Raw genomic sequence first — 27,526 nt, forward strand, 5'->3', positions numbered from 1 at the left:
ACAGTTTATGGCCTTTTAAAAAGGGGACTTTCTTCCGATCGCCAGGTGGACCAAAGTACAGTAACATCAAGTGTCAGGCTGTGGGACATGGCATTCTTACTCAGGGTTTGTGGGAGCATAGGGTTTGTGTAGCCGCTTTCTTTCAGCTTGGCAGTACTACGTCTGCAAAATTGAAAGACCTGTCACATGTTGGGTCCCAGCGATTCTGTTTCTGGGAAAATTTCCACCTGTGTGCACACCTGTGTGATTCCTTGCCCCGTAGCTGATCGTAGCAAAGCTTGTAAGCCACACACAAGCTGCTCAGTGGAGGAGCAGAGGGAGGACATGCAGCTGTGTATATGCTGGGTGTGTGTGCGCTGGGCGTGTGTACGTGTGTCCACACAGAAAGATTATTTCAGGAAAACGGCTCACACAATTATGGGGGCTGACAGTGTGAGGTCTGTGGGGCAGGTGGCAGGGGATGTTGTGGTCCTTAAGTGAAGTTTTCTCTTCCTCAGGGAACCCCCAGTTTTGTAGTTTAGGTCTCTCAGCTCATTAGATGGAGTGCACCCAGAGTTGCACTAATTTAAGTAAACTATAGCTAGTACCCGCATCTGCAGATGCCCCCTAGCATCACCTGGGCTAGTATTAAGGCAACTGAGGACTGTGGCCTAGTCACGGGGACACCTGAAAGGCCCCATCACCGTCCACAGACGCTAAATGGGAATGAACCAGATCCATATATATCCGGATGGACAAGTCCCGCAGCTAATGCTGAATAACACAAGAAAGATACAAGGGAAACATTGTATGGTGCCATTTAAGTATTTTTTCATTTAAACATCTTTTCAATGCATAAAGCAAAATTATATGTCAATATGACTAAGTAGATATTCATGTAAAAGTATAAAAGGAGGGTTAGAAAGCTAACAGCAGTATTAATTAGCAGCTTCCCTGGGGGGCTCCGAGACTTGGGTGGGGTGGTTATGGCGTCCTGCAGTTTTTGTCTGTAGTTTGTTTTAGTGACTTTCAGCAAAGGGAACCAGTAGGACAGTGTTGACTGTTAGCCACTCCTGTGGGGACTCTAGAGCTGCGGATTCTTCCTCCCCTCCCTCTCCTAGTGGAAGGAAAAGGGGAAGGGGGTGAGAGATCTTGCCCAGGTGGAGCGGCTCCATGCTGTGATGCTCTGAGGTTAAAATATTCACCCCGGAGGAGGAATGAAAGCATAAGAAGGATCTAAAAGGAAAAGGGGACACTGGAGAAACAGCTCCTCCCTGAACTTGTGCTCTGACTTCATAAAAGCAGTTCCCTCTCTATTTCACAATCCTTCAGGAGGAACCATGGAGGCCCCAGGCTGAGCGCAAAGGTTGAAGCTGCCTGGGTCTGCCTCTGCCTCTTGCTGCCCCTAGGACCTTCAGCAAAGTTTAAATATCTCAGCTATAAAACAAGGATAACAACCATGGCGATAAGGTCAGATGAGAAGCTCCATGGAAAATATTGGGCATGTAGCCAGACACAGACCCAAAAATTAAACAAGCAAATGCTCTCACCTGAATAAAACAGATAACACTGATTTTCTTCCTAGAGAAGGGTGCCATAAATCCTAGATGGTTTGTAGTCGTGATCTCTCTTATCCCGATAATGACACTTTGAGGTGGGAAAACAATTCCATTTATTTTCATGTTGCAAATGGAAGTACCTAGAGAAATCTGTGTAAACAGGGATGTTTATTCATCTGAAGGTTGACTAATATTTAGAGCTTTTCTTTTGAAATATTAATTATAATTCAGTCAGTATGTGCTAAGTGTCAAGAGCTATAAAGAGCACATAACAAGTGCCCCACAGGGCCTCGGTGTGGCTCAGTGCTAGCTCAAGGTTGGCCTAGAATGCACAAGGCCCTGGGTTTGATGCCCGTAAGTTCACTGTAGTATTCAGTTTTCACATTCAGTCTTCATATCCCTTATAAGGTGAAAATCGCCGTTATTCCCATTTTATAGAGGAAGAGACTAAGGCTCAGAGAGGTGGTGATGTGATCTGCCCAAGAATTCAAGGCACAACCCCTCGCCCCCCAGGCTTGTTGCTGCTCTCAGGGCCTGTCACATAAGGTATACGTAGTACAAACTGAAGGTGATTTAATAAATGGGGGGGGGGGGTGGAACACTACCTGACGGACAGAAAGCATTTCTGTGTTTGTGTTTGCATGAGTATTTCTGATCTAGCTTTATACTTCAAAACTATACAAAACATCTCAGTTGTCTGATTTTCCTCTAAGCAGCTGTGCTTGGCATCCATGGTGGGTATGAACTGTGACTCCTGTAGCCATCTGCTAGCCCTCAAGCAGCTGCCTCTTTGCCAGAGTTGCTTACTGATACTCTCCCTCAGGCAGAGCGGGTCAACCCAGTGCCAGGGAGGTTAGCAACAATTGCCAGCAACTTCCGAAAAGGAAGCAGGATTTTCTTCAAATAAAACCCACCTAGAGGTACCCCTAGATAGGGGGCTGGGGACACAGCTCAGTTGGTAGAGCACTTGCCTTCCATGTACAAGGCCCCGAGTTCAATCCCCAGCACCACAAAAATCAAAAAAGAAGTACCCTCAGGTAGCCCTTGTCACATTCTTGCCATGTGACACTAGAACATGCCTTGATTTATATGAGCAATTGTGATTAATTTGCATGAGCGCATGTAGAATAAAATAATATATGAAATTTCAAAGATACATACTCAGCCAAGTTGTAGAACTCCAAATATTTAAAGATTCACAAATCAGTTAACAATGAAATCCATTATTCTGTGTAATCATACTAATAAAAAAGGAAGAAGATTCATGAATCACTTTTAAAGCTCATCCAATGTAGATATTATTCCCCTTCCCCCACCTTGTGGCACTGGGGATTGAACCCAAAGGCACTTTACCTCTGAGCTATATCACCAGCCATTTTTATTTTTGGAGACAGAGTCTCACACTGAAATGCTGAGGCTGGCCTCCAACTTGCAATTCTCCCACCTCAGCCTCCCAGATTGCTGGGATTTCAGGCATGTACCACCATGGCTGGTTTATTGCTTACATTTTTAACTAAGAAAAACAGGGTGCTGAGGGCTGGGGTTGTGGCTCAGCGGGAGAGTGCTCACCTAGCACGTGCAAGACCCTGGATTTGATGCTCAGCACCACATAAAAAATAAATAAATAAAAAGTTAAAGGTATTGACAACTATAAATAAAAAATAAATACTGAAAAAAAAGGAAAAGAAAAGCAAGATGCTGAAATATCAAATAATTTGTTCTTGGTCATGTAGAAAACTGGTGGATGATGGAAGAAAACTAGAAGATTAAACTGATACTTAGAAATTTAAAGCCTTCTTAGTTTCACTGTCTGGCTAATAATAATTTAATTATTTTATACTTTCTTAAATACAATTTAATTATTTTCTACTTTCTTAAATACAAATTAATTATACCCAGTTAAATTGCATATAGTTCTGTATTGGTAAAGGTATTTTTTTTTTTTTTTTTTTTTTTTTTGGTACCAGGGATTGAACTCAGGGCACATCCCCAGCCCTATTTTGTATTTTATTTAGAGACACAAATCAGTTAACAATGAAATCCATTATTCTGTGTAATCATACTGATAAAAAAGGAAAAAGATTCAGGAATCACTTTTAAAGCTTATTTAATGTAAATATTATTCCCCTTCCCCCACCTTGTGGCACTGGAGATTGAGCCCAAAGGCACTTTACCTCTGCGCTACATCACCAGCCACTGAGTTGCTTAGCGCCTCACTTTTGCTGAGGCTGGCTTGGAACTCTCCATCGTCCTATCACAGCCTCCCAAGCTACTGGGATTCCAGGTGTACCATCAGTCCAGCTGGCAAAGGTGATTTTTCAAAAATGAAAAAATCTGAATACCAAAGTTGATAAGGCCATGATAAGAGTGCATAATTTGTTATAAAATTATGATTAGTAACTACAAGGGCCTATGATAAACAGACCATCTGGAAATCTGGTGAAAAGTGCCTACAGGTTTCAAGGGACCTGCTCTTCAATATGTTATTCAGAATAGCTGACAACTGGGCTGGGGACATAGCTCAGTTGGTACAGTGCTTGCCTTGTATGCATAAGGCCCTGGGTTCAATCCTCAGCACCACCAACAAAAGAATAGCTGACAACTACTTCTCCAGTGCTGCTCAGCATCTGCGCTAGAACCAGCCCCTCTTCACTTGAGACTGGCACAACTAGAACTGGAACATCGCCAGTCCACTAGCCTAGAATTTATTTTATAACCATAGCTATGCCTACTCTCTGAGTGGGAATGAAACATTCTGATTGAAACCAGGTTGGCAAATTCTCCTATCAGGTAGTAACCAGAGGTGCATATTAAGTGTTCATTACTTCTTTGTAACAATAGAGTGCTTCTTGGCCCATTTGTACCCTTTTTGTTCGCTTTATTTTATACTTGGGGTCTTAAGCCTTTTATCCTCAGGCCAAATTTAAGCTGAACTTTGTGGGTATTGCTGATGACTCTAGTTGCAGATCAAGTCTTAGCGGGCATTGGTTTCCTCTTTATGGCCTAGACGCGGCCTTCTAAGAATATTACAAGAATTTTAAGCCAGATTTCCTTAAGATAGTTTTATCTTTTAATTAGAAAGTGAACATTTCCTGGCTGGGACTATAGCTCAGTGGTAGAGCCCTTGTCTAGCACGCAGAGGCCCTAGGTTCAATCCCCATTACCATTAGGAAAAAAAAAGTGACCATTTTTTTAAAAATATTAATTTTTAGTTGTAGTTGGACACAATATCTTTATTTTACTTATTTATTTTTATGTGGTGCTGAGGATTGAACCCAGGGTCCCATCTGTGCAAGGCGAGTGCTCTACTGCCGAGCCACAACCCCAGCCCCATAAAGTGACCATTTTTTAATGAAATTATTAATTTTTAAAATTATTGAGCTCACCTTGATTGCTGATAGGAATGTAAAATGGTGCGGCCACCCCGGGAGCAAGCCTGGCAGTGTCTTATAAAGTTAAACATATACCTAGCCCATGACGCAACTGCTGAACTCCTGGGTATTTGTCCTGGAGATACGAAAGCTTGTGTTCATACAAAAACCCGCCCATGATGGCTCATATCAGCTTTATTTGGAATAGCTAGTGACTGAAAATAACTCAGATGTTTTCCAACAGTAAATTGATACGCAAACTAAGATTCACCCATACCGTGGAATACTAGTAAGTAAAAAAGAAGGGAATAAACTGTTAATATGCCAATACATGGAATGTGTCTGAAGGACATTATGCTGAGTGAAAAGGCCATTCTCAGTGGGTCACAAACTGTAGGATGCCATTCATTCAAGGTCTTCCCAATGACCAGGTTAGAGATGGAGCTCGAGGACGCGTGGGGAGGGTATGACTAGGAAGGGACACACAAAGGAGTCTTTGTGTTGATGGACAGTCCTGCATAATTGAGGTGATGGCTGTACCAGTCCATACAGGTGATAAAATTTCATAGAAATAATGAAACCCCCCACACACACCAAAAAAAAGGTGAGATGAGAACTGGAAAAATCCAAAGAAGGTCTATAGTGGGGCTACTGGTGTCACCGGGATGTCCTTTCCCTGGGTTCCCTGCAGCCATAGAAGACGTCATTGAAGATGCTGGAGGAAGCATGCCTGGGAACTGGCCATCCCACTCCTTGTGAGTCATGAACTATTTTAAAATTATAACTTTATTTCAAAATAAAAAGAGAACTGATAGGAGATCACAGAAAAAGCAGCTATGGCCACAGGCGTCCAGTACTGAGGCTCTGCCGTCCTGCAGGAGGCGGGGGTCACTTGGCCTGGGCCTCCTGACTGCTGTGGTACCTGGGCCCAGGACAGCTGCCCACCCAGTAACATAGGACCAGTGGGCTTCCCGGGAGACAGGGAAGAGTCGCCTCGTGTTTTTTGTTTCCTCCTCTTGCACAGGATGGTGGTAAAGGATTTTTTTTTTTTTTTAAATGTAAATCTGAAGTGCAAAGGGACCTGAAAAGGAAACATCTGTTGCGGGGCGGGAGTCCTGTAGGGACTTTGGGGAACAGACAGTGGATGGAGGAGCAGTGGCTGGCTGAGCAGGACCTGCTGCCCTGGGCAGGACTGAGCCACTCCTCCCCAAACCCCAGAAGCTCAGGACCAGCCCGCAGATGCGGGGGGGGGGGGGGGGGGGAACCTGGGATGGGGAGTGGTGGGCTGGCCTCCCAGGTCCCCTTCCTTCCTGCCCACTACAGCAGTAGCTCCTCTGCCTGACCGACCAGAAAGTTAATCTCAGATCTGGAGCCGAGAGCGCTGGTCTGGAAACACCAGGGGTAAAACTTGGAACAAGGGGCTGGGGTTGTGGCTCAGAGGTAAAGTGCTTGCCGGGCACACGTGAGGCACTGGATTCAATCCTCAGCACCACATAAAAATAAAAAAATAAAGATATGGGCTGGGATGTAGCTCAGTGGCAAAGCCCTGGGTTCAACCCCGACAAAAAAAAAAAATTGGAACAAATCAGCTTCGGATGAGCAGGGTTCTCAGTCAGCCAATCCCCACTTCCCACCCAAGGAGAGGAAACCAGGATCTTCTGTGGAGAAGCCCAGTGGTCCTGGCTGCTGTCTGTGGCCGACCCACGGACGTGCACAGCTCCCTGCTGATGAGTGAGTGAGGGCTTTATTCCCAATGTGACCTGGCCGTGGAGGACCCCCAGAGCTAGAGGGACAGTAAACAATGGGGAGGGTAATCAGGAGATGATGTGAGGAACAGTCCACTGTTATTCAGATAAGAGAAGATACCACAGTCATAAACCAAGATCGGGAGGGTGCTTTATAAAAGGACCAGGCAAGGAACTTTAAAGTACTCTTAGAAACTTCAAATATGACAACATAGCTTAAAAGTACTACAAGAGTTGGAATATAAAGTTGAGGATATTCGTCAGATGTAGAACATAAAAACAAAGGGGAAAATCAGAGAGAAGATAAAATGATTAGAGAATAAATCCAGGTTGTGTAAAATCCTCATCAGAGTTCCAGAAAGAATAAGACAAATAAGACCAGGAACATTTTCCAGACTTAGAGGATTTGATTTTCCTTATGGCTAACATCCCCAGTGTCCAGTAAAATAAATGGAAAAACATCCACACTGAGGCAGAACAGTATTCGGTTTTACAACATAGGGATAAAGAAGTGGCTTCCAGAAGTAAGCTTTAAGAGGAGGCAAAAGACACAGAGGAAATGACAGATGACTTCTCAGTAGCAAAACTGAATGCTATATACCAAAAGGACTTAAAATCAGCATACTGTAGTGGCATGGCCACATCAATGTTTATAGCAGCTCAGTTCACAGTAGCTAAGTTATTGACCCAACCCTTCAATAGATGAATAGATAAAGAGAATGTGTGTGTATATATAGATGGTGGAATATTACTCAGCCATAAAGAAGAATGAAATTATGGCATTTTCTGGTAAATGATGGAACTGGAGACTATCATGCTAAGTGAAATAAGCCAATCCTGGAAAAAACAGAGGCCACATAGTCTCTGATATGCATGTGGATGCTAACACACAATAAAGGGGGGGGAATAGAAGGTCATTGATTAGACAAAGAGGAATGAAGGAAAGGGAGGGAGAATAGGAAAGACAGAATGAATCAGACGTAACTTTCCTATGTTCATATATGAATACATGATCAGTGAAACTCCATACCATGTACAACCACAAGAATGGAAAGTTATACTCCACATGTGTATAATATGTTAAAATACCCTCAATTGTCACGTATAACTAAAAAGAACACATTAAAAAAATTTTTTAAATGCTAAAGACCAGAGCATGATCTTTAAAATGTAAGGAAAGTTGTTCAGCCTTCTTATTACACTCCAAACAGAAAGATAAGGGTAATTTCAGACACATGGGGACACGAACTTACCTCTCGCACAACATTTCTTAGATCAGTTGTAGAGACTGTTCTCCTGGAGAAAGGAGGGGAGGAGGGTGTGGACCCAGGTAATGAGAGCTCTTAACCCCAGGCAACCAGAGAAGGACACGCAAGGCCACAGGGGGACAGGCTGAGCAGGAGGACAGAGTCCTTGAGGGGCTCTGGGGGGAATGGAATGGAAGGTTAGCTGACAGTTTTATATATTTAGAAACAGTGTTGGTACGTCTTTGCTAGACAGCATGGGGGAGAGCTGAAGATACCTAGAAAACGGAGCATGGCCGGCAGGGGTAAGAATCAGACAATTATTGATCTCAGAAATAAGAAAAAGGCTTCACCAAGAAATGTAATCTTTAGTGCATTCTTCAAATGTGACCAATATTTATAGTCATATTAAGCTCTGACTATTGATTCACCAGAACATTGCCATGTGATTATCCAGAAGGACTGAGAGAGGGAGAGTGGAGTGGTCTGGAGAGCTAGGTCCTCGTGGACTGTAGGAAGAAGCCAGTTACTGTCTAAAATTGGGAAAACAAAATGTTCTGGATTCTGATGACATGCAGGAGAAAAGGCGCTTGGCTGGAAGCATTCTGGAGCGAAGGGTGAGGATGGGGAAGGCTGAGGCGAGCTGGTCACTGCTCGGTGACTGTCAGTCTCCACGCGCTCTCTGTTCCCGGTAGCAATCGAGAACCTTTTACTTCTGCAGGGTGTGAAGAATCTGTCCCCGCTGAATGTCGGGTAGTACACCCCTGGGGAGAAGAGGCAGAGAGATTCCCCTGGTCCACATGGGATGGTCAATGCTGTGTAGCTCATTGTTCCCAGATGGACCAAATACAGTACCCCTGTCCTCCCCTCATGAAGTCCACGCCGCAGAGGTCATCTGCCTGTCTTTCAGGCTCTCCTGGAAGGTTCTATTCACCGGGCAGCCCAAACACTGCCCTTGACTGTGAATGAAGTTCAGGTAGTGGGTTGAGCAGCTGAAGCCTGTCTCTTCACACTAGAGTGACAGCGATTAGCAATCCACTTACACCCAAGAGGGCACCCTCGCCTCTGGGCCACACTCCCATGGGGCATGGCAGGCTTGTCAATGTCTGCCACCTGCTTGCCCGTTTATAGTAGGTTCCAGGCAGCCCTTGCACAGGTGAGAATGGCCAGGGTTACACACGCCTTGCCACCTGCTACATCAGGTAAGAAACATGGGCTCTTCGTGATTTTTAAGTCCACATGCGTGACTTTGGGGGCGCGACTGGTAAGCATACACAGGTATCCAAGGCCACACAGTGGCAAAATCTGAAGATTGCTTGGTCTGCTGTTTATTAATTTTTTTGCTTTGTTTGTTTGTCAGAATGTTATGGAACAGTTTAACCCGGGGCTACGAAATTTAATAAACCTAGGAAAAAATTATGAAAAAGCTGTTAATGGTAAGTCTGTTTTTCTACATTGAACAATGTAAAGTCCATGTAAAAGTTATTCAGTAAATAGTTTACTTATTTTTAAATGCTTAACATTGAATGTTTAAAACAACTTTAAATGGCAAAATTAATTGAATCTACAGAACTGTGCAGTGATAGTGCACGATGACTTCAGTGTGTATGAAATGAGCGAGTTGAACCAGAATGCAGCGATTGCCGGCTCATTTTAACCTTCAAATCGGGCTTGGTTGACATGGCTCAGTCTTCTACATCATTGCCCTCAGCTTGTTTTTTCCTTTTTAAACCAAATTCTCCGTGGACTAATAAACATATAAAATGTGTATTTAAAACATTATGCATGTTCATGTCCTGCACACAGGAATTTTTCTGCTTTTTTTTAATATCAAAGATTTTCTTGCCTTTAAATGTAGCACTTTTGGAAATAACATGAGAACTAGTAGTTTTAGTCCAAATGGAAAAACATACAGAGTTTGGACTTAGATTCTCATTTCAAAATAAACAAGCTTCTCATTCATTTAAAAATAAACTTGAGTGTTGACATTTGCCTCTCTGTGAACTAGAGTTGTTCACAAACTCAAAGTTTCATTGAGAAAACTGATATGCAGGTAAGCATGTGTTCCCCTGCTAAAAAATAGATGCTATTATAATTCAAGCATAATCACCTTAAGATCTTAAGGCGCTGACAATCACCACATTTTGACATGGTCAAGACAATTCTTCCTGTACGGCTGGTGTTATCCACCCATCCCAAATATCCACACTCTGGGTTCACCACCTACCCTGGTTCACCAGGGCCGTCAAGAAACAGAAGTAAAAACTTTAGTTTCCAGTGGTTTAAATCTGAAGAAATCTTCAGATCAAGTTTCAGCCACTTCAGATCAAGTGGCTTTTAACTTACCCCTTCCTTCTCTCTTCCGCCACACCCCACCGTGCTCCCTGTTGATATTTCAAAAATAAACCTGTGGCCTGTGTCCCTTAGCAGAGGCAGCCCAGGAAAGGGGGATGTGCTGGCTGGACTGTGGGTGACAGGGAGCATTGTTGCTGTAGTCATCAGAGAAGGAAACCGCTTCCTTACTTCGTCACCGAGCTTGCTTTGCCTGACACTTTCAGTGTCAGGAAGGGCAGCAGCTCGGGGACCCCCAGCCCCCTGGCCCCCAGCCTCAGTGCCGTCTGCAGGCGCCTTCCCCCCTTCAGAGGGCAAGAGCCCGCCTGGCATTGCTGTCTCTCCCTGGGTGGTTGCTTAATCACAAGCCCCAGAGTCATTGCTGTAGACGTCCTTGTGAAGGAGATCACTGTGGCCCACAGAGGGGGCGTGTTTTTTCCCCTGCCTCTCTGAGGCGGAATTGCAAGGCAGGTCAGGGAGCTGCCCACAGCGTGGCGTCCTGCCAGCAAGACTTCTTACTTTAACACCTCCTGGAGAAGATTCTCTAATTCGCAAGCATTCCCAGAGTTTCTGCAGTCCATCTGGCCGTAGTTTTGCCAAAGCCACTGAGAAATTTAAATATTTATAAAATTGTTGGTGGGGATTTGGAGTAGAGTTGAGGATGCCGGCCAGATGTGCAGTCAACCGATTATAAAGTGGAGAACACTGAATGAATAAGAGCCGTGTGGACACCGTGTCCCAGGAGGCTGGTCAGCGGGGCTGCTGTGGACTGGAGCAGGCAGGAGGCCATGCGGGAGCTTCGATGGCCGACAGATGTTGAGCTCCAGCAGGTGCCCGCTGTGTCACTCAGAAAAACAGCGTCCAGGCCAAACCTTGGGTCCAGCCGGCCTGGGTGTGGCTGGTGCAGAATAGGTGGGAGGGCTGGCTTGTGTATGCATTTGAATGCACCATAGTCACCATTGCTGTACAACAAGCTGTCCTCAGACTTGTGGCTTTGGACAGCAGTTTGTGATTTCTTCTGTGAAGGCAGGACAGTTCTCAGACACCTGGAACTCACTTCTGCAGCTCCAATCCGCTGAGCCCCAGATCAAGGCTGGGAACTGGGCTAGCTCTCTCCTCACAAGGTCTTTCCCTTCAGTGAGACCACACTGGGTCCTCACACCACAGCGGTGGTGTCCCGAGAGTATAAGCACCAATACCTAGCACCAATCAAGCATCTCTGGTGCTTGTCGATCCACACTGGTCAAAGCAAGCAAGTCACATGGCCAACCCTACCTTCAGTGTGGCTGGGAACCACACAGATGGAATTCTGGGAGGTGTGGTTCATTGAAGGCCATTACTGTAAAAATCTACCATGATCTCCAGGCAGCATGGGTTTACCCTACTGGCCAAGGGAGGCCATTAAAGGCTTTTGAACAGGGCAATAACCCAACAAAACTATTTTAAGGAAAACTTAGCTGGTAGAGGTATGTACGTAGTTTATCTAGTTTGATGAAATAGTTTACCAGCCACTAAAGTGGAACAAATATGCCTCAGTCCTTAAACAATAAGTAGTAGAAACACAATAAGAATTGTGTTCCCAAAGGGAGGCAAAATTATTAAAATGTTACTTTATTATTAGTTCTAGATACATTTATTATATACATAATTTTATAATATATATAATTTTTTGTACTGAGGATTGAAACAAGGGGTACTTAACCACCAAGCAGCCACATCTCCAGCCCTTCTATATATTTTATCTAGAGACAGGACCTCACTAAGTTGCTGAGGTTGGCTTTGAACTTGTGATCCTTCTGTCTCAGTCTCCCGAGCCGCTAGGATTACAGACGTGCACCACTGTGCCCAGCAAGTTATATAATTTTAAAGTTAATTTTATCATAAAAGCAAATGTATTTTTTAAGACTAAAAAGATTACATGGCCTTAAATGTAAGTCAACAGTTAATGAAATTTTTCGATTTCACGTGGGGATGCAAACCAGAAATTTTGTTTAAATATTGTGCAATCCTGCATGCCGTTCTCCCACTAACTGGCTTTTCAGCTTATCAGGACTTTACAATTTAAAATCTTCATTCTAAAATACATATATTAACTTGACAGTTTACTGGTCATGCACCATGTTTTGAGGTAGAGTCACTGTTTTCTCATCCCAGCTAAGACCAGAGAGTCAAAAAGCACCACAGTTTAGGCCTGAGGAAGTGGAGTTGGAGCTGTGTGGCTGTCTCTGACTCACCGCTGACCTTGAGGACCTCCCAGGATATCTCCATCCCACTCCCCTTCACAAGAGAGGCTGATAACATTCCCATTGACATTATAGGGTAGATTAACCAAGTAATGGCTTAAAAAGTCATATAAATGGTAATTGCTATTGTTCTTTTTGTAATTATGGTTTAAGTTAATCCACAGTCATATAAAATAATTGTACAGCAGAACACTGCATTTCCTGAACTTCTATACAGACATAGTGAATGCTGTAACTTAAAATTTTTAAATGTCTACAATAATAGATAAATTTGTCATAAAATTGGGTTATTTGTTTTGGCCTTCAGCTGGACCTGATGTAACTCTCTGCCCCCTCCTACCATGTGTGTGGGGGTGGTGGTGCTGGGGATCGAAACCAGGGCTTTGTGCATTTGAGGCAAGTGCTCTACCAACTGAGCTACACCCCACCCACCACCCACCCCCGTGGGTGGCTCAGTGGCAGACTGCGTGCCTAGCATGTGTGATGCCCTGGGTTCAAATCTCAGCACCGCATACAAATAAATTTTTTAAAAATTCATGAACAACTAATTTTAAAAAATTATATGTGTGTGTGTGTGTGTGTGTGTATATATATATATATATATATATATATATATATATATATATATATATAAATGTAATTTTTTTTAACAACTTTAACATTTTTACTAGGGCCTTTCCCAGCTATCTTTAGAATAGTTACACAAATATAGATGTTGATACAACTGTGGTCATTGTGTCTTTGATATGCATCTGGTTTTGTTTTCATCAAAAATAGAATATAGCCATCTTTACATATAATTCATATATATTTTTAAATCCACTCTTTAAGAACATGCTGGTTATGAAGTAGGCAAAGCAGCTGGGACACCCTCTCGTTGTCCTCTCGGTAAAGGCAGTGACTGGACGGGGTTCCTTTGGGTTCTAAAATCCTGCCATACCTAAAGCTACGGGAGAAGCCAGTTTCTATGTATGAAACTAATCTTTGGATTAAAGTGAAATAAATGATTTTCTCCTAAATCACCCTACCTACAAGGTATCGTGGCAAGGCCGGCTTGTCGAGCACCTTCCTTCTTAAGCTGCACTTGCTGTGGCCCCTGCCACCGGCAGCCACGTTTCCCCCTCCTCTGTCCTAAAGATTGAACCCAGGAAAGCTGAACCACTGAGCTACCTGCCTAGCCCTGGGTAGAAGTTTTTATTTCAAGACAGGGTCTTATTGAGTTGCCCAGGCTGGTCTCAAACTTGCAATCCTCCTGCTTCAGCCTCCTGAGGAGCTGATACTACAGGTGTGGGCCCCTGGGCCCAGGAAGCAGCTGCCATTTTTTTCATCGGTCATTTTTTCATCTCGTCATTAGGGCATTTTATGGATGAACAACCTCATTTCAGAAAGGATATGCAACTTGTCCACAGAAGTCATGGAGTCATAGTTTAGTCTTCAAAATCAGTTTGAAGGGGGAAATGTTTTTAAAATAATTAGAACCCAGCTCATATGGCAATAAACATTTTTCTGTTTCTGCCAAAAAGGGAGGAGCATTCTGTTTTGTTGGGTTCTCCCCCCTAAATAATTCTGGTTTTTTTGGGGGGGTGCTACTATATTTCAAATTTCATAGGTTTCCCCTGGTAGCAAATATGCTGGCTCTTTGTGATTTCTTTTTTTTTTTTTTTTTTTTTTTTTTTTTTTAAATAATTTTTTTTTTTTTTTATGAGAGAGGGAGGGAGGGACGGGGAGAGAGAGAGAGAGAATTTTTAATATTTCTCGGCGGACACAACATCTTTCTTGGTATGTGGTGCTGAGGATCGAACCCGGGCCGCACGCATGCCAGGCGAGCGCGCTACCGCTTGAGCCACATCCCCAGCCCTCTTTGTGATTTCAAATGTCTTTTTTAATAGGAAAAAAAAAAACGCACCATCAAAGGACCAGGTTCTTAGACTCCCCACTCAAGTCCTCCTAACTAATAATGTTGCTGACCCGTAGTGCTATAGAATAACCATCTGGGAAAAGAGTTTTCGCTGGAGTAGATGTGTTCCCAATCCTGATTGGGTGTCGGGCACATCTGCTCTGGAACTGGTGCCAGGAGTGGCCAGGGCCTTCTCTGGACCTCTGGCTCCTGTTGCTGAAGTTTCCTAGGCTGGTCCCAGGTGAGGATCTGATGGGGCTCTGCTGTGGGCAGAGGCCACCAGCACAGCCATCAGGCATGAGTGCCACCTCCAGGCCACATTTGCCATAGCCAGGAGGGACCTGGGATGTTTGAAAGAAAACTTGTGTCAGTTCCTCCTTTCCTTGTCTAAGTGATGATTTTGTGTGTTTCCTTTGCTGTCTAGCTATGATCCTCGCAGGAAAAGCCTACTACGATGGAGTGGCCAAGATGGGGGAAATTGCCACCGGGTCTCTGGTGTCCACCGAGCTGGGTGAGCCAACCATCCATTATTCAGAAACCTAACTTGTCATCCTGGGCACCCTGATGAGAAGGTACAGGGTGGCTGCGGGCACTCCATGGCCTGTGGCAGCAGAGGCTCAGTGGAGGGCAGGCCAGGCCCAAAGCCCGGCCGAGCAGAGGGGCTTCCCTGCATCCAGGGAATCCTGGCTCCTGCTCTGGCCTCTCACCCTGGCCGGAGATTCGAGCCTGGAGCCTGACCCACATTCTGAGCCGCAGGAGGTGGGCGAGCCGCGGCCTGGCAGGAGTGCTTCCTGAGTCACCGAGGGAAACGGGCTCTGCGTGGCACTCTTGGCTCTTGCAGCTTCCACAGTGGCTCTTGGTGGTGACTTTTCCGGTTCTGCTGGTATGAATTGATCTCCTGTGCAGCAGCGGAGGGCGGCCACACCCTGGGCCGCAGGCGGGGGAGCGGGTTTCTATTTACAGAGCCACTTGGCTGTTGCCATTGCCGCCAAGAAAGGTCCGTTTTTTTATAGCCCCAACGTCGCCCTCATTTTCAAAACTGTCGAGTGTGTTTTATTGTATGAGGGGTAAGATTTCAGCCTCGGAGTGTTTGGAAACATTCAGAAAAACAGAAGGAAAGGACAGGAAAGAGGGGTCTGTGGGTTTGAAGAAATGTCTGGAACGTGGGGAGGAAAAGCAGAGGAGCACAGGGTCCCAAAGTCAGCCCAGCCCAGTGGCGGCCTGTCCTGAGGGCCTTCAAGGTGGTTGCAAAACCCTGACCATCAGCGGCCAGGATGGAGTGGGGCCAGCTGGGTGAAGTCCGTCTGGGCTCACGATTTCTGGCGCTTCCTTAAGCTGTAGGTGCACAGGTGAGCTGCAGCCAGTGTGATGGGGCCTCATACAGCTGTGCACGGTGGCTGGACCCTAGCTTGAGCGCTCTGGGGACTGACATGGGGCACCGCTCCAGCACCCGCAGCTAACAACACACAGACGCAAAACCCAGGACGTTTGGGGGAGTAGGTAGGATGATTGTAAGGTTCCAGACAGGGCGAAATTAATAAGAAACGTCCCATTTGTGTCATCAGGGGAAAAAAAACAAGTGTGACCCTTACATTAAAACATATGGCACTCTGACTCACTGCCATTCAGGGTGCCTTTTTAATGTTTTATGGGTCCTGCCACTGTTTAAATAAGACTTCGGCTCCACACCTTGCTTTATCCAGCTGTGAATCAACTATTTCCACAGCAACAGTGTTGTTATAAACACGGCTTGAAACTCCAGTTTCAGTAAGGAAAATATGTTTTGATGGCGAAGTTTCTTTCATGTGGATGTGTGTCTTATTCGGAGGGAATGGAAATAACTTTGTCTTCACATTTTTTGTTTCAAGATATCCTTTTGCTTATATGCACGGCCTCACAGTTACTAGCTTTCCACAGGGCTACAACAATTCCAGGATAAAATAGCACCTCAGTACGAGATGATGATTGGGAGGCTGATGTTAACTTCTTTTGACTTGCAAGTTTTCATTTTGTTGTGAATGAAATTTTAGACTAAAATACCATCCTGCATCTGTTTAAATTCCCTATATAGAAGAGTAGTGGCAACTAATTTAAAAAAAAAAAGTGGCAAAGATAGACAATATTTTTCTTGTTTTCCAATAAGATTTTATTGTGTGGTTATTCCTGCCTTTCAGTGTTGGTGCTCATAGTTTGATTGTAAATCTTATAAACTTTCATTCACTGTGTCTTTTTTTTTATTTTAATAGTATTCTTTGTTTTATATACCTTTATTTATTGTTCTCTGGTGTCAAGGATTGAACCCAGTGTTTCACACATGCCAGGCACACGCTCTACCACTGAGCTACAGTCCCAGTCCCTCACTGTGTCTTTTGGGTTGAAGTCCACTAGTAAAGCCAGAGCTGCCGCAGAACCATGGCTGATTTCTAGCTGTGGATATTCCCATTTAGACATCCTAGCTGACATTAGTTCACCCATTGCTCTGTGAATAATTTAGGATCCTTTTGCCTAAAAGTAACAAAGTATATAGCCAACAATGATTTAAGCAACAGCATGCTGCCTGTTCCACATAAGGCCAGGAGTAACAGGTTCCCAGTTAATCTGGGGAACCTAGGTTCCTTATCCTCAGCGTCACGCCCATTTCCTCATTCATGGAACTAAGATGGCTGCCAGTCTGAGCATCACCTCTCTTCCCATGTTCTCCAAAAGCAGGAAAGGGGATTTCTTCTCAGATGTACTCTTTTACAAAGGAGGAAACCTTTGCCCAGAAGCCCCAGCACACAACCCCTCGGGTCTCATAGTCCAGTTTGGATCACACACCCACGCCCAGCTCCCAGAAAGCCTTCCCTGGCCTGTTAGCCAAGGAATGCCAGGGAGGAGAGGGCACAGCTGTTAGGAGATGGCCTGGTGATGGCCCCACATCAGGCGTCTGACACGAAAGGTCTGTTTCAACAGCTTCTGATGGAAGGAAAGGAGCTACACCAGCGTGCCCTCTAGCAGGACCTTGCGCTTCTGAGCTCTGCGTGTGTCTGGTTGGGTGACATTTTTCTCCCACGTGGCTGGGGGGTGCGTTACTTCCTCCAGAAGGCCATGGCGGTCCTTCCTGGTCTGCCCTGTGTGGAAGCAGGAATTCTAGTGCGGAGGCAGCAGGGCGTGGGCAGCTCTGTGTCCTCCGCCCTCGGGCTTTCCCCAAGCCTCCTGGACTTGTCCTCATGAGCGCGCATCTTCCTCACGCCGCCCTCTCCACCGTCCTCCTCGAGTCTTCTTCTGGCTGGGGAGTCTGCAGGGCCAGGTCAGCAGCTACTTTCACTTGTGACCCCCTCGGCTGTATGGTGGACCGATGGGGGGACAGAGAAAATGAGTCATCCGCCCCTCTGCAGCCACCGGCCGCTGCTATGGGTCCCTGCCTCTGGGACAGCGGCGACCTCACGCAGTGCGCCTGGGCTTGCTGAAGCCGCTTTTTCCTTGAGTGGCCCCAGCCGGCCTGCGATCCGAGGCAGCAGGAACAGCGGCCAAGTGCTTGCTCTGTGCGGGGCCCAGTATCCTCTGCTGGCAGTGCTGGCCTTCAGTTCTCGCCGCGGCCCTGCGGGTGGAGTGGAGGCAGCTGTGCCGTGGCCTCACAGTGAGGCGCCAGAGCCAGCGGCTCGCCCCACCTGGGTCGCCAGTACTCAAGAGTTCTTCACCCCCGAACTCTGGAGCACTTCGCTGAGGCCAGGGGAAGAGGAGAGGCCAGCCGGGAAAGGTCACTGAAGAGGAAGAACATGGGGTCCCAGTGATGGAGTTCTTTTTGAGAAGGAATGACAGGTTGTTTGTTGTTAATGGCAGATTGGGGCCAGCAGGTATAGTGATTGGCAATGACCAGTGTCTGTAGAAATGATCTCACTAGGGTCTTGACCATAAGCACCAGATGTCTGGGGGTCAAGGAGAAGGGAGATTCCAGAGACATCGTCCACACCAAGCTGTGGGTCCACCACCTCATTCCCCCCAGCCCCCCGCCCCCCAATGAATTTCTCCAGATTGTGCGCAGGTGCAGCATCCCTCTGGGAGGTGATAACATGATGGTCACCAAGTTCAGGGTGTAAGAAATAGCCTGCAGGGGTGACCACCTGGACTCTCTTATCCCCAGCATGTGCTTCCCAGCCAAGCAAGGTGGAGCAAGGCTTGCAGAGGCGGCCACCCTGGAGCTGGGCAGGCATCTGTGCACCTGGTGGAGAGCACACCCTGCCCAGGAGCCCAAGGAGGACCCAGGAGTGAGGCCTGGTGCGTTTTACTTTCCCCTTGGACGGCTAGGGAGTGGGCCACCTGGGCCTGCATTGCTGCTGTCAACTGTGGTGCAACCTTGAGCTTTATTAGTGGGCCGGCCAGGCATAAAGGACGATGGCCACAGCCTGAAGACGGATGAGGCAGTGAGCCTGTGGCATCCAGAGTATTAAAGACCAAAGACGCCCCAGTGCTGGTCCACAGGCTCACAATTAGTTGAGAATTTCAAAGCAACAGCAATTTTTTTTCATCAGCATTACTCTCCTCTATAAAGCAGGTTATGTGAATTTGTAAGAATAAGCACTTTTCCTTGATTTTTTTTTTTAAACTGGGGAGGGAGCCCAGGGCCTCACACATCCTAGCCAAGTACTCTGCCCCAAGCTGCACCCCCAGCTCTTTCCTTGATTATTCTTGAGACAGCTGTTCAGTTCTCTCCGTTGTATCTTTGTTTTCTGTTTCATGGATCTCTGTCTTTGAGGTCACTCTTATTCTTTTCCTAATTTCTCAAATGGCACACTTACAGTGTTAATTTTAAATATAGCAGTCCTGCTTTTCATTGTAATGAAGATATCTCTGCAAGTGGAAACCACGTTGTCATTCTTGATATTTAATGGAGAAAGTTATTATTTTGTGACTTTTAAAAATGTTTGTCAGAATGTTTAAAATAGTCTTATTTATGAATGTATAGGGAAGTAAAAAATAATAGAACTAATATTTAATTAGCACACTGTAATTTAAATAATTAGAAACATTGCAAATTAAAGTGCTTTTATAGGTAAAAAGTTTATCAAGTAATTTTAACTACACTGCCTTCCCATACAGCTTGGAACGTGGAGTGAGCATTTTCTCTTTGCTTTAGCACAGTGTCATACTCTCCTAAATTTGGATTGTTGAGACATAAAGGGAAAAAAATCAACTCAATTTCTACTCTTCTCCAGCGCAAACACTTATATGACCAAACCCTATACACCAAGCAGGCAATTCTGCAGTGAACTAGCTGGGGTGTCCTCTCTTTCAATTCAATTCTGTCGTTATCTACCTGGAGATAGTAATAGACCCCACTGGTTGAGGGCTCAGTCCCCCAACTTCAGAGCCAGTCACAAGTAATAAGTTGTTACCTGTTCTCTGGCCAGGTGGCTGTGAGTTGCAGTTCCCACTACCTCCTCCTGGGTTTGACTCATTTGCTAGAGTGACTCACAGAACCCGGAAACACTTATTACCCATTTATTGTAAAGGATACTGTGGAGGTACAGACAGACACACTTAGGGCCAGGTGGAACAGGAAGAGGTGAGGAGCTTCCACGCCCTCCCCAGACGCACGGCCTGCAGGAACCTCCTTCTGTCCCGCTGCTGGAAGCTCCCGGAGCCCAGTCCTTCTGCGTTCTTAGAGAAGTGATTGATGAAATTGTTGCCCTGCCCTAGCCACCAGCCCCTGCCTGAGGGATGCAGGAACCCCTAGCCATCAGTCAGCTCATGGGCACACGAAAGACACGCAGCTCCAGACTGGGATTCTGGGGACTTTGGGAGCTGAATTTTGGGAAACTGGACAAAGACCAAATATGTGTTTCACAATATCATGATCAGTTCCCACGTTTTATCCTTCATGATTTCAGTGATGGGAAATCTCATCAGGAGTTCTTTAATGTGAAGGGCATTTTTTCTGGCCTTTTTTCCCCCCTGAAACGTCTTCATCCTTTTTATTACAGCCACTTTCTTCTGTTAGGTTGACATTTTGGGGGCGTTGCCTGTCGATGCACATCCAGTGTCCCTCAGACGGGGGCAATGCCAACATTCTCAGTCGGCATTTCCTCCACCCCCGATATTCAGCTAAGAGCTGCCATTTTTCATGTCGTACCACACTTTCATTTTTTTGGGCGGTTCCTCTTGCAGTTATTTGTCTAACAGGTCGCCTGGGTGATGACTGGGCCACTTGGCTGTTCGCTGTCCCTAACCATATCACACTGTCTTGATTACTTGGCTGCATTGCACGTTGTGGTATCTAGTACTTATATCCTTCAGCTTTGTTCTCATCCAGATTGTCTTGGCTGTTCTAGAATTTTTGCATTTACATATATATGTTAGAATCATTTTGTCAATTTCCACTTTAAAAAGTCTCCTGGGATTTTGACTAGGAGTGCATTAACATCTTGATATTGAATCTTCTAATCCATGAAAATGGTATAACCTTTATGTGTGACATTTTAATTTCTCTCTGCACTCTTTTTATATTTTTATTGGGGAAGTCTTACACATTTTTATAAATTCACCTTAGACACTTATGGGGTGTGTGTGTGTGTGTGTGTGTGTGTGTGTGTGTTCTATTGTAAATGGTATTTTTAAATTTCTGTTTTCTGATTGCTGGTCCCATTGAGGTTTTTATTTCAGTGACTGACAGTCATTACTGTAAATTCTCTTTTGTTCTTTTTTGAAATGTGAAAAGTTTTAATATTTATTTTATAACAGCTCACTTGAGAAACAATTTACATATAACTCACCCACTTAAGAGTATACAGTTCAGGCTGGGGATGTAGCTTAGTGGTAGCACACAGGAGGCCCTGGGTTCATCCCAAAGTGAATAAGTGCAGTGAAGTGATCTTAGTATGTTTACAAAGTTGTGCAGGATTGCCACAGTCGACCCACCCCCGAAGGAAACTTAGCACCTGTTAGCAGTCACTTCCCATTTAACCCTAACCTCTGCCATATTGCAATGGCTTACTTCCTACCTCTGTGAATCTGTTTCTGGTGGGAATTCCATGTAAATGGAGTCACACAATATGTGGTCTTTTATCACTGGTTTCTTTCATTTAGTACAGGGATGTTGAAGTTTATTCATCAGGTAGTATATATCAGTACTTCATTTCTTCCCATGAATGAATAATGTTCCATTGTTCAGATTGAATATCCCTAATATGAAAATCCAAAATGTTCCACAATATGAAACTATGAGTGCCAGCATGACTTTACAAAGGGAAATTCCTCACCTGACTCATGTGACAGGTCACAGTCAAAACGCAGGCACACTGGAAATACTGTATAAAATTATCTTCAGACTATGTATGTAATGCATATGAAACATAAATGAATTTCATGTTTAGACTTGAGTCCATGCAAATATTAAATCTGAAATCCCAGACACTTCTGGTACCAAGCATTTCTGATAACAGATACACAACCTGTGTAGATCACAGCACATTGTGTCTACATAGTTACTGGTTAAAGGGCATTTGGGTTGTTTGCATCTTTGGACTATTAAAAATAATGCTGCTGTGAAAGTCCATGTACAAATTTTGTGTACACGCTTTTCCTTCTCGTGGATTTTCTGGCTCCTGTGGTAACTCGAAATTGAACCTTTTGAGTAACTGCCAGACTGTTTTTCAAAGTGATAGTCACTTATATTCCCACCAGTAGTACAAGGTGGTTCCAGTTCCTCCTCATTCTTGCCAACACTTTGTTAATCTCTCTGATTTTGCTTTTATTATAGTTTTCCTAGTGAATGTCAAGAATTATTTTGAGCCAGGTATACTGCAGCACGCCTATAATCCCAACAGCTTGGGAGGCTGAGGCAGGAGGATTGTAAATTCAAAGCCAACCTCAGCAATTTAGCAAGGGCCTAAGCAATTTGGTGAGACCCTATTTCTAAATAAAATACAAAACAGGGCTGGGGATGTGGCTCAGTGGCCGAATGCCACCAAAAAAAAAAAAAATCTCACTTTGATTTTTATTTTCATTTTCCTAGTGACTGATGAATGATACCAGACATCTTTTCATGTTCTTATTGGCCATTCACTATTGTCTTTGGAGAATTGCCATCCCTTGGTATGAAGTTCTTGAGGATCTAATCCTGCTGATGCTATTTTGGGCTTATTTTTATTTCATTTTTTGGTACGGGGATTTAAGCTCGAGGCACTTTACCACTGAGCCATGTTCCCAGCCCATTTTGTTTTATTTTGAGACAGGGTCTCATTAAGTTGCTGAGGGTCTCACTGACTTGCTTAGGCTAACCTGGGACTGATGCGCTTCCCTCAGCCTCCTAAATCAATGAAGGCTGTAGAAGTTTTGCCATTGAAAGTCACCAAGAAATGAAAAAGAGAAAGGTCAAGTAGTGGGGGTCTTCTCCGATTGCCTGATATATAACATGGTTTACTTCTTACAAAGGGGTAAGATGTAGGAGTGGAGTTACGTAGCTCAGGGCGAAGCCTGTGCTCAGCATGCAGGAGGGCCTGAGTTCAATTCCCAGCACTTAAAAAAAAAAAAAGTGATATTTAAAATATGCAAAATTTACAAGTTTCTCTAATTATCAAAACTTAAGAAATAATGACAGATTTAATTTATATATTAATCTTCCAAGTTATATTTCATTCTCCCCAGACCTCATTTCTTGAGAATAAATGTCCTTTATGAATAGAATCTATTCTCTTTCAGAAAATGTGTCATTGCTTTAAACTATATTTGAAAACAGTGGAAATATATTGATGATTTAAGAGAAATACCAAACTCTGGTCATTTTTATGCTGAGTGGTCTCAATTCCTCAATAGTAATTAGCATATTTTTAAAATTTTTTTTTTTAGTGTTGATGGACCTTTATTTATTTATTAATTTATATGTGGTGCTGACAATCGAACCTAGTGCCTCACCCATGCTAGGCAAGCGCTCTACCACTGAGCCCCAGCCCTTAGCATATGTTTTTAAGGCTTGTTCAGATTCATGTTGCCAAGTATCACCGTTTGTCAATCACACCTTAACTGAAGGGTGAACACACATGGCCAGGGGCTGGCCAGCACCTGTGTCTGAAGTTTTACTGGCACCTGACCACACCCACTGGCTTGTGTGTTGGCTGTGGCCGTCTTCGGGAGAGGATGTTGAGTGGTTGCAGCTGGGAAGTCTGGCCCACAGGCCTCAACTCTGCAGTCTAGTCATCCTTACCAGGATGGTGGAAGACTTTAGTGTCATGGAATGGCCTGAATATGAGTATCCTGTGAGGGTTTGGCATCCTCTTCTCCAAAGAAAAAGCAGCTTTTTACCCAAGTATCCGGGTTTAAAAGCATTGTTAGCAACATGGTACTGACACCACAGTCAGATAAGACACTCAAGTCCCTGGGGCTGAGGTTGTGGCTCAGTGGTAGAGCACTTGCCTGGCATGTGTGAGGCACGGGGTTCGATTCTCAGCACCACATATAAATACATAAATAAATATCCATCAGCAACTAATAAAATATTTTAAAAAAGAAAGAAAGAAACTCAAGTCCCTAACCACTGAGCCATGTTGGGAGGAACAAACTGACTAAAACCGAATCCAGATTTTGGCTTGTAAAATATTTTCATTCTCTTTGTTGAATTATTAAACAATAAAGTCACAGGGCCAAATGTATATGACTCTACAGTTGTTGGTGTGTACCTGTTGTCACACACGTCGGTGTGTGTGGTGCTGGGGATGAAACTCAGGCAAGTGCCCTGCTACTGACCTGCACCCCCGCCCACATGAGTCCTTGTCAGTGCGTATCTCAGCTCCCCTGGGCAGCACGCTGACTTAGCAAAGCTTGTTTCAAAAAGGAAGCTGAAATTTAAGCAAACTTCCATTTTTCCCCCTAAACCAAGCAGTTTATTTTTTTAAATTTGGAAAATATTGAAAAGGGAAAACAGAAATGGTCAGAGGAAAATGTTTTGGCAAAATATTTGGGGGGGAAAAACTTGAGTTAGTTTTTTCATCCTTAAAGCAGAGAAAACTAAAGGTTATTCTCATTTATTTTTCAAAAAAAGAAAAAAAAACAGGCTTTCTTTGGGGACTTTATAAATTTGTTTGATTTCTTACAATTTACCATCACTTGAGTTTAGGCTGTTCTTTTGTTCCAGGTTCGCCAGGTGTTCCATTATTTTGAATCACATTTAATTGTTGGGTCAGCTTCCTAAATTGGACCTAGAGCAGATTTTATCTCCTCACCATCAGGAAAATTAGAATATCACAGACTTTTTTTTTTTTTTGTAATTAATAGGATGTTTATAGGTCTTGCAACTTTAAAAAATATATATATATTTATATTTATTACAGTTTTATTGATACTCAAGTTCCAACCTGGACAGTCTTTGGTCTTAAAAGCAAGAGCAAAACGAATATTTTTCAAAAATGTTTTTAAAGAAGTGTTGCTAATTCATAGAAAATTAAAAATACATTCCTAAGATCTCAGTAAAAATAAAAGAATTCATGCCAGAAACAGTGACAGTGCTGCTAAGCCAAAGCGGTTACTATTGTCTAAAATCACTTAATCTTTTGGTTACAGGTTAGGCTGATTTAAAGAGATTAAAATTCTTCCCACAAACACAGGAAAGAAGCCATCTGGGCTTTATTTTACCTCCTTACCAGTGCCTGCTACATGCTGGGCGCTGTTCTAAGCACCGCACAGATGTTAGCTCCTGAGATCATCAGGACAGCCCTGTGAGATTCACACTATGATTATCATTTCCGTTTTACAGATGTGGAAACTGGGGTTCAAAGAGTAATTGCTGAGGTCATCCAGCTGTTCATGGCTGGTTAATTTGATCCCAGGCAGCCTGCCAGCTATGTGGCCTATTGTGCCAACTTAATTTCCTAAATGTTGAAAGATGCCTTTCTGACATTTTTTATTATATGGCAGACTAGCCTTCCCATCCTAGCTCAGCAAAAGAAAATAGAGATGCATCATATGGTCTAAAACTGACTCACGTGCATGTAAGTCTGTGTTGTGGGTTTTCCTCGGATGTAATCAAGATTGTCTCATTTTTACTTAGGAGCATTTATAATGTGACCATTTATTCCAACTTTTTAATTGTGCAATTCTAGTCAGAGATTTGGAAAACAGTGCGTTTTTTCCTAGAATCACCCATATGATAAATGCCTTTAGACTTCACAAGTGACTTTTCGTACCTCAACTTTTAAGTGACTGTTGCTCACCCAAAACATCTTTTTCCCTTTTCGGAGCAGGAAGGATCTCAGCTATAAGAATCGTAGTGAAAAATAGGCTTATAATCTCTAAGTGTATACTTATAAGGTCTGTGCTCTGCACGTACCATGTAAGCCTATATATCACATAGGCAGCTTGTTTTAAATATGTGTAAGTTCCTAAAAATTTTAAGATGTTCTGTGTTATAAATCTCACTTTACTGAAGTTGTTATAAGAAAAGCACTCCTCTCGGGCTGGGGCTGGGGCTCAGCCGTAGAGCGCTCGCCTAGCACATGGGAGGCCCTGGATTCGATCCTCAGCACCACATAAAAATAAATAAATAAAGGTATTGTGTCCAACTACAACTAAAAAGTACTTAAGGTGGGGGGGAAAAAAGGAAAGCACTTCTCTCCGCTTTGAACCAACCGTGTACCCATGTGGTACTCTAATTAGTAAAGACCACATCATTCCCTCATTTTCATGATACTTGCCTGTTCCCTAAATCTTTGAATTTTGAGTGTACAATAAAATCATCTCATTTAAACCCAGTTTTCACAATTAGTTAAATTGATCATCCACTTCTTAAAGAACATCATGTGTCTTCACAACTCCGAGGGGCAGGGCGAGGCACCCTTGTTCTCATGCTGACAGCCACAGAACAGCTGGCCAGGCAGGTTCGTGCAAAGGACCCAAGGGATTCTACCTTAGCCACTGTCACCATCCTCGGTCACCAGAGCTCCTTACATCCTCTTACAAGCGGATGTGGGTTTCTTATTCTGCTCACAGTGCTGTGCTAGACCTGAAATTAAGGATCAGAAAGCACCGAGATGTAACAATAGACAGAGGAGGGAATTTAGAATTCGCCAACAAGAAGTGGCTCTGATTAGATGCACAGGAAACAACACAGGGACAGGCTGAAGGACAGCTAAGTAAAGGGGAGAGGGACATCCCCAAGACAGAAGATGGCTGGAGTCATGGAGGGAGTGGGGCCTGGCCTCACCAGACACACGCCCCAGCATGCCGTGGAGCCCGACGGGCTGGACAGCTCTGGAGGGGCCTTAGGCCAGTTCCTTGCTAACATGGGCCGGGTACTAAAGTCTTTGGACGCCAGTTATTTGGGAGTGAATGTACTTCCTCGGGTACTCTTTCCTCTTCAGGTAACTTAACAAAATTATTAAAAGCAGGGGTGCCCACAAGCACAGGAAAAGATGTAAATCCTTGTGGTTTACCAGACAACCACTTCACTCCAAGGGAGCAGCTGTCATTAAGACAGACAATAACAGCTTTGTCAAAGGTGTAGGGAAATCGGAAGCCTGTGCATTGCTGATGGAATGTAAAATGGAGCAACCACTTTGGAAAGCAGCCTTTGGTTCCCTAATGTTGAAGCTTAGTTACCGTATGACCAGTAGTCCCACCCCTTAGATGCCTACTCAAGAGAAATAAAACCTAGGCCTACACTCAATCTTGAAAACACATCATAGCCAAGAGGTGGAAACGGCCCACATGTCCAGCAGCTAATGATCGGAAAAGCAAAATAGGGTCCATTCGTATAATGGAATATTATTCAGCAATGAAAAAAATGAAGCGCTGATGCATGCCACAACACAGAGGGACCTTGAGAACATGCTGAGTGGAAGGAGCCAGGAGGAAAGGCCTCATGTGGCCTTAGTCCATGTACTCGAAGTATCCAGAGACAGCAAACCCAGAGACAGAAAACAGACTTTGAGGTTTCAAGGGGGATCAGGAAATGAGGACTGGCTGCCTCGTGGGCACAGGGTTTCTCTTGGGGTGAAAATGTCTTCCAACTGGATGGTAGCGTTGGTTGCACAATATTGTGAGTGTCGCTGTCGATCTTCGTGTGTGTCCCACCACCAGAACAAATGAGTGAGTGTGCCAGTAAAGTCCCCGGTGTGGGGTGTCCTGATTCATTCATACTAAAACAGTAAAATCCACAGAGCTGCTGTAGGAAGTCCAGGGGCCACCGT

General features: G+C 44.3%; 1 protein-coding gene and 1 non-coding gene across 3 annotated transcripts in view; one reads left to right on the forward strand and one right to left on the reverse strand.

Moving 5' to 3' along the window:
• Baiap2l1 (BAR/IMD domain containing adaptor protein 2 like 1) overlaps nt 1-27,526 on the forward strand; it is an 85,334-nt gene that overhangs the window by 13,663 nt on the left and 44,145 nt on the right. The window contains exons 2-3 of one of the 2 annotated variants that reach the window (XM_026404216.2): nt 9,259-9,334; nt 14,794-14,880. In XM_026404216.2, the coding sequence (XP_026260001.2) occupies nt 9,259-9,334; nt 14,794-14,880 (163 nt within the window). The remainder of the gene's footprint in view (nt 1-9,258; nt 9,335-14,793; nt 14,881-27,526) is intronic. The other variant, XM_077802498.1, reaches the window with a different exon arrangement.
• On the reverse strand, nt 12,827-12,901 carry Trnal-caa (transfer RNA leucine (anticodon CAA)). Its single transcript has one exon. It is a non-coding gene; the product is annotated as a tRNA-Leu (tRNA).

The sequence above is a fragment of the Urocitellus parryii genome, chromosome 9 (genome assembly GCF_045843805.1).
Source record: "Urocitellus parryii isolate mUroPar1 chromosome 9, mUroPar1.hap1, whole genome shotgun sequence".
Lineage (NCBI taxonomy): Eukaryota > Metazoa > Chordata > Mammalia > Rodentia > Sciuridae > Urocitellus > Urocitellus parryii.